Genomic DNA, 7,513 nt, shown 5'->3' with positions numbered 1-7,513 from the left:
ACAGGTAGGTCTGTTCAGAAACGCATCTCGGAACATCAAGACCACATTCGTCTTTTTAAACCGCAGAAATCTGGCCTCTCTCAAAACGGAATTGAAAATCCAAACCATAGGATCCATTGGGAAAAGTCTAAAATTTTACATAGATCTTTATATAAACATGAACGTTTATATAAAGAAAGTTCTGAAGCCCTACTACACAGACCAAACTTAAACCGAAACGACGTTCTTACTATTCCTAAAATATGGGAAATTGTCATACAAAATTGTGTTAAATATTTTTTTATTTTTATTTTTATTTTTATTTTTATTTTTTATTTTTACTTCTGTAGCACGTTGCGCACGTTTAATAAGATTCTATTGTAATCATGCGCCCTAACTGTATGTTATTCCTATTAATGTTTTAAACTACTGTACTGATGATGTCCTAAGATACTTAGGATGAAATATTTACAATTAAATAATTTTCACTGTGGTTATTACGTGTGTTTCTTTTAATTTTAAATATATAGTTGTTAACCTTATAGAGAAGAAGATAAAGAATCCAAAGAAGTAGCTACTAATTAATTACTTAAGACAGAGTAGGCTGTTGAGAGTAGCTATACTACTTCAGTGATCTAAATTTCATTCATCCATCAGGATGAATAAAAAAAGTAGCATAAAAGGATATTTTTATATGTATTTTGTATTCTTCGGTTGAAATGGGTATGCTTTCATTTTGCACAGGATGTGTAAATTTGTCACAACTGAATGATAACGATAATACTGAAGTATTAATAAAGTAGTTTTTACAAACCAATATTATAATTTATTAAAAATTAATATGTAAATGATAGCCATGGTGATTCAAAATAATAGATTATTATTAGACACCTAATTTAATACCAACAAATTTGTAACAATAACATATTTATTTCTAAAATCTGAATTTCATTGAAAGCATTACAAGAAGTTTGACTTATGTACTCCATTTATTTTTTTCATTTTGCATTTCGCACTTTCCACTGTTTCTGAAGAGGCTGTCTTCCTGTCATACGCAAGTCCTATAAGAGCCATGAGATTGATGAATGCTGTTGTCAAGTTAATTTTCATGCCATATTCGCTGGTAGCGTAGTCGTAAGGAAACGTATGGTGGTAGTTATGAAATCCTTCACCAATGGAACAAAAAGCTACTATGGCTCCATCTTTGGTGTTGTTACTGTTGTCGTAAGGTTGCCATCCAAACATATGAGCAGCACTGTTTACAAGCCAGGTCATATGCAAAATAGCTGCCACTCTTCCCACATTCATTAGAACAGCGTGCACAATATTTTCTTCCCAGAACCAATAAGGAATAAAAACTGGCACGATTATACCGAATAGCAATGCCAAAGGAATATAATACCTGCAATGAAAATAATATCTATAGTTTGCAATAATAATATTTTAAAAATAATAATTTTTTTATTATCACATTATATTTTCATGTATTACATAATAATAATATTATTATATTATACGTAATTGGTTATTTTAATTACATTAGGATAACTTGGTTATCCAAATATACAATATCCCCAAGTTAAAAAACTTATTACATCTATATCTCCTCCAGAGATTTTTATTAAAAATAAAAACACCTTGTTGCAACTTCTATAGGTAAAGTTGATAAGGCTCCGTATTACTATATCCTTGGTATTTAGGGTCTAGCTACTCACTTAAGGAGACCTCAAAAAAGGTTGAAACCGGTCTGGGTAGTGACCCCACCCATAATGCATTGCAGTATACATCTTCTAGTGAGATGTGCTTTACATTATGGGAAAATACTAAGAATAGTGATCAGAGCTTTAACCACCTTTACAATGAGTTGCCCTGGTGTTGTACCATCATTAGACTTGAACTTTGTTTCAGGCGCAAACATAATTGTTTGCATACTTGGAATTAGGAGTTAAAATAACCAAGTTGATAAAATAACTTGGTTATCCATATATATATATATATATATATGGGAATAAATAACCAAGCATATAAAATTGCTTGGTTATCCTAATATATATATATATATATATATATATTATATAATAATATATATATATATTATATATAATATATATATATTTAGTGTCTTTTCTTTTTTCTTTCTTTTATAATGTCACCTGATGAAGGTTACAAGCCGAAACTAGTCAATTCTTTTTAAAAAATATGTATGTCAACCAAGTTAATGATCATTCTTTCGTATATTATAACTATATAAATATATAATATATATATATATATATATATATATATATATATATATATATATATATATATATATATATTATGGATACCAAGTAATTTTTTTTTGACTCCTTCTCCCAAGTAGGCAAAACAGTTAAGTTTGCGCCTGACTGTAGCTCAAGTCTAAAGATAGTGTAACACCAGGGAAACTCGTTGTAAAGTAGGGTAAAGCTCTGATCACTATTCTTAGTATTTCCCATAATGTAAAACACATCTCACTAAGAGATGTATACTGTTATACATTATGGGTGGGGGGGTCAGTATCCAGACCGGTTTCAACTTTTTTTTAACCTTTACAACGAGTTGCCTGGTGTTGCACTACCTTTAGACTTGAACTACGTTCAGGCGCGCAAACTTAACTGTTTTGCTTACTTGGGAGAAGGAGTAAAAAAAAAAAAAAAGTTTATAAAATTACTTGGTATCCGTAATATATATTATCCCCAAGGCAAAAAGTAAATAAAAAAAATTTCACACACATATATATATTATAACTAAGAAACTAAGAAAAACTAAGAACGTTCAATTTTGATAAATGCTCATGATTGTTTTTGTCACTCTTACTCAGAACTTTTTTTAGTTTGTTTGTTCAGGCAGGGTTTCTGCTATCTCCCTCGAGAACTTATGTTGAGATCATCTAAAGAAGATATTAGATGGCTGTGGTTTTGTTTCAGTACCCGCATCAAGTTAGCTGCCGATTTAACTATTCATAAGCATGCGCACAGATATATATAAAGACAGAGCGTGTAGAAGAGTATGTAAGTGCCCACTACCTACTATCTAACCTATTTCTGATATGTTCTGGTTACAGAGTAACCAGAACATATCAGAAAAAAACAGTCAACAAACTACATAATATATAAGTATAATAATCACTACGGAAAAGCTACCAGAATCTTCTACGTACATGACATGGTCAAGAAATTGTCATTCGACGAGAGAAATCTAGGGAACTGCAAAGAGCTGAAACAGCTGCTATATAGATGTTATACCGAGACTGCTATAACATATATTAGAGGAAATTATGCAGGCACCTCCCCCCCCCCCAAAAAAAAAAAACTATAATAAATTCCAACACAAGGACACAAACATGCCATATCCAAATCCCCCTTCAGAAAACCGTGCTCATGCAGTGGTTGTCCATTGGCACGCTCGTGATAAGTGCTGAAACAAAACCACGAAACGATCGCAATCTATTATCTTCCTCAGGTAAGCTCAGCAGAAGCTTCGAGGAAGACAGCAGAAATTCCACCCAAACACAAATAAGTTTATTAAAAACGAATGTACTCAGTAATTTGTATACTAAATTTTTGTTGTGATAAAAATGTAACAAGAATGTTTTAATAGTATACATGTAGATACGCCGAATACTAACAAACTTTGATTTTGATATCAACTTATTATTACTATCAAATTATATGTTGCAAAATATATGTATTAAATTAAATACAGAATGCATATACAATATTGAAATAAAAATACAAACGACAAAAAAAGTTGTAATCTCCTAAGTTGGCCATAATTTCCAGCTGTGTAGCCTGTTATAATCGGAACATCAATCCAATGTTATAATGGGACAATGGTCCCATTATAAACTGAAGGGATTGAGTTCATTGCTTTATTGAATACGGTTTGGACTAAGACTGTTGGCATTAGTGAAACCTCGCTATCAGAATCAGTCATGGTAACTGGCATCGAGCGATAAGCACACACGCGCGTGTGTCTTAAATGAAAAAATCATAAAAATAAGTGACAATTTATACAACAGCATTCATAAGTCTTTGAATCCTCCTTAATCTGATACGTAAGAACGAGAAATAAATACAATGAAAATGACATTATGGGGTTCCTTAATATTATTTACCATAAAACAAATTTTTCTAGATTTAAGGTAATTTATTATCTCTCAAACATTAATGTTTAAAATATCCAAAATTTGTTCTACAGTTTATTAACTACAAATTTTGAGTAACGCGCTATAACATATGAACAGTGAATTTGATATTATATATACAAGTGGCACTGATGACAAACATATGACGATAATAACTATTTAAACTTCTTAAAATCAATTTAAATTTATAAAAATAAAAATAATAATAGAACAAGGATGTCATGATTCTATTTATTCACCTTCTTTGAAATCTTATAAGTGGGTCATTTAGAAGATCACTCAGATCAATCTTCTGGCCTTTGCTTTTCACTTCCGGATGTTTATTCATCATTAGCCAGCCAATGTGAGCATAAAAGAATCCGCGGTTAATGTTGTGTGGATCAGCATCTGTCTCAGTGTATTTGTGATGAACACGATGATCTCTGCACCAGTCATAAATATCTCTCTACAAATCAGAAACAAAAAAAGCAAATTCAGACTACAAACTTAATGTGTGTTCATATGAACAGTACGTGAAATATTTCTCTCTCTTGAGAAAAATTTCGTATTTCAGTTAGCAGAGTAAAAAGATATAAGTTATAAAATAAAAAAATAAAAAACAGAAGGAGAAAAGCCTTCTCTGAAAAAAAATTCAGAAAAAATGATATCAAACGTTTCGCCGAAATAAATTTATCAGTAGTAAAAATCGATTGGCTGATATTTACTTTGATTATTTATGTAATGGAACTGGCACAATAATAAATTAATAAATCAATTGTCTCTGTAGCAGGAACATTAAAAGTTATTATTCAGATATATTAAATTATTCAGATATATTAAATATATGAGTAATTCATTTAATAATCAATTATTCAGATATTCAGAATAATGAATAATATAATAATTCACTTTGGGAAAAAATGTATTTCATAATTTATAAAAAAATCATAAAGAAAACGGTTTAAATTTCTATTATGAGGGCAGCTGGATCTTACTTGCAATGCTCCACTTTGCATGCATACGAAGAATAGACGAAGTGGCCATCTTGCTTTGTAGGTACGGTGGCTCCACAATCGATGACTTCCACCCGTTACTGACACGCCTGTACAGATACCATAGATTGAATCTAAAAGAAATATAAATTAAGGATGCTGTCCTTCTATATCAGTAGGTTTTAATTAAATTTTCAAGGAATTAAATCTTCATGAGAATCTATTTCATCGGCCTGGATGTCTTTTATTAATAGCAGGAACTTACCAGATGAATCGATTATTAAGATACCTGGTATTCAATAAAGAATTTAATTCTAACCACGCACAGGATATTATTAAATAAGAAAAAAAATATTTACTGGCTAGGTGAATTTTAGACGGTAAGAGGATTCAAGCCATGTTCTTATTCAGGCATGCAACAGCTAACCAGCAGCCTCTCATAATTCAAATCCAAACCCACAGAACACATTTCTCCTCTTTTTTTCATTTATAATTCTATTTCTTCCCTCTGGAACAATCTTCCACCACATATGTTTCCCAAGGAATACAACCCACAGCTTTTCAAATCTAATGTGAATAAGTTTCTTATTCCCCATCCACGGTACTAATGTACTATAGGTTGATCAACCTCTCGTGGATGAGCTTTCCATTAAAAAAAGTATGTTGCCCAATACAAGGTTCTTTAATAAGCTAATACTTGCCTCATCCTTAGGTTTATTTTCGATCTATGACCAAAATTACAGTTATAAAAACAGGTGCTTCTTCCTCTGGGATGAGTTATTGCGAATGTCTTAAGGTAGTAGATTAGCGGATTAAATGACTTGAAAATGTTCAGTCATTGGTATATAAAAGTGGAGTTTTCGGAATAGCTAACCATTAGCCACTCCTCATACTAATGTTTACACTGGCTTTCAGTGTAACCAAGCTTATTCTGTAATCCTGGTTACGTTGTAAGCTTGTGCATTGGTTCTGTTTAAATTCGCCTTTCCGAGGTATTAATCTTTTAGCCAATGAGTTCATAGCATAAACTATATTTCAAATTCGCAAGCGGTCAGCAATTATAGACAATTTCTCAGCTTTGCTTTCGGATGAAATGAACAATCCCAGTTGTTATAGTAACAATTTCTCGTTATAACGAAACCTTGTTTAATGTCGGAACTCTAATCTCCGAACAGCATTCGAAACTCTGAACAACATCTATTGTCCACTACTAACTGATCAAAGAAAATATCGTTCCTTGATTGAATGCAACATGCAGTGGTGTGCTCATCGAAAACTATAACCTGAGGATATAATAATAATAATAATAATAATAATAATAATAATAATAATAATAATAATAATAATAATAATAATAATAATAATAGCCTGACCATTCATAACTAGTTATTAAAACTATCTGGCTTTCGAAGCCGGGCTGGAACAGTACAGCACAAATACAAAAGACCTAGCATTAAACTGCTGTGGTCATGCAACTAACAGAAATTGATCACGGCACGTACTTAACCAACTCCAAATTTATTGTGGTTGAAGACATGAAAAGGGTAGAAATAAGATAACGAAAAGAAGTCCAAGAAATAGTCAGACAAACAAACCAACAAAAACTGAAGGAAAGATCTTAAAACGACAGTGAATTCATCCAATCAGCAGCGCAGTGGAACTCTTAGCAACAATGTCGAGATGTTTCCATACGTGTGTATGCGTGTAGTTTTTCTCCCTAACATAGAAATCACATTCTGTACACACATAGCCGTATTGTATATGAAATTTTTGCTGTGTACAATACCATTCATTACCCTAATGAATGATTAATGGGTATAGGTAGAGATTTCTGTAATTCGACTACTTGAGACCATTGTAAATCTGTTATACGAAAAAAAGAATTATGGCACATGGTTTTCAAAATCACGTAGAAGCCATGCATATTGAGGGAGAATATTATTCCTTATAAACCATCATCCATTTGCTAAGAATACTGAAGTAGGTCTTCCGTTTTGTAATTTCCGGTGAAGTGGACTATTTTTCGATATTCTGAGCAATTGTGTGTCAAATACACTTTGGGGAAACAAACCTATTTAATATCAAGAAATCGCAAGACGTCATACTGTTAAGGTTGTAGCAACATGGTTTGAGAAAACAGAGTTCGAATGTCACAAAATCTACCCGAATTCCACTGATAGCATGGTTGGAAGCTGAATGTAAAGTATAGTGTCCCTATACTATAATCAAGGTTGCAGGACTGCATCAAGGTTGTTCGTGGAAGTTTCTAAACGGTGGCCTGAATGAAAAAATGAAAAGTTACAAATACAAATAATAGCTTTTAATCACACAGCATCTGGAATGACTAAAGTTTATTATGAGAAGGGTGACCTGAAAAAATGCACTAAATAATCAT

The 7,513-nt window shown here is 31.9% G+C and overlaps 1 protein-coding gene across 7 annotated transcripts in view; it reads right to left on the bottom strand.

Moving 5' to 3' along the window:
- Positions 1 to 889: 889 nt before the first annotated feature.
- LOC150104267 (acyl-CoA desaturase 1-like) overlaps positions 890 to 7,513 on the bottom strand; it is a 32,882-nt gene continuing 26,258 nt past the window's right edge. For all 7 annotated transcript variants that reach the window (XM_090396874.1, XM_090396872.1, XM_090396873.1 and 4 more), the window contains 3 exons: positions 5,122 to 5,252; positions 4,387 to 4,592; positions 890 to 1,381 (listed from right to left, as the gene is read on the bottom strand). In XM_090396874.1, the coding sequence (XP_090253000.1) occupies positions 940 to 1,381; positions 4,387 to 4,592; positions 5,122 to 5,252 (779 nt within the window). In that variant the 3' untranslated portion in view covers positions 890 to 939. The remainder of the gene's footprint in view (positions 1,382 to 4,386; positions 4,593 to 5,121; positions 5,253 to 7,513) is intronic.

This window comes from Typopeltis vanoorti, chromosome 8 (assembly GCF_054136105.1).
Source record: "Typopeltis vanoorti isolate ZY-2024b chromosome 8, IOZ_Tvanoo_1.0, whole genome shotgun sequence".
Lineage (NCBI taxonomy): Eukaryota > Metazoa > Arthropoda > Arachnida > Uropygi > Thelyphonidae > Typopeltis > Typopeltis vanoorti.
Note: the sequence above shows the minus strand (reverse complement) of the source record. Positions and strands in the feature narration are given on the sequence as shown.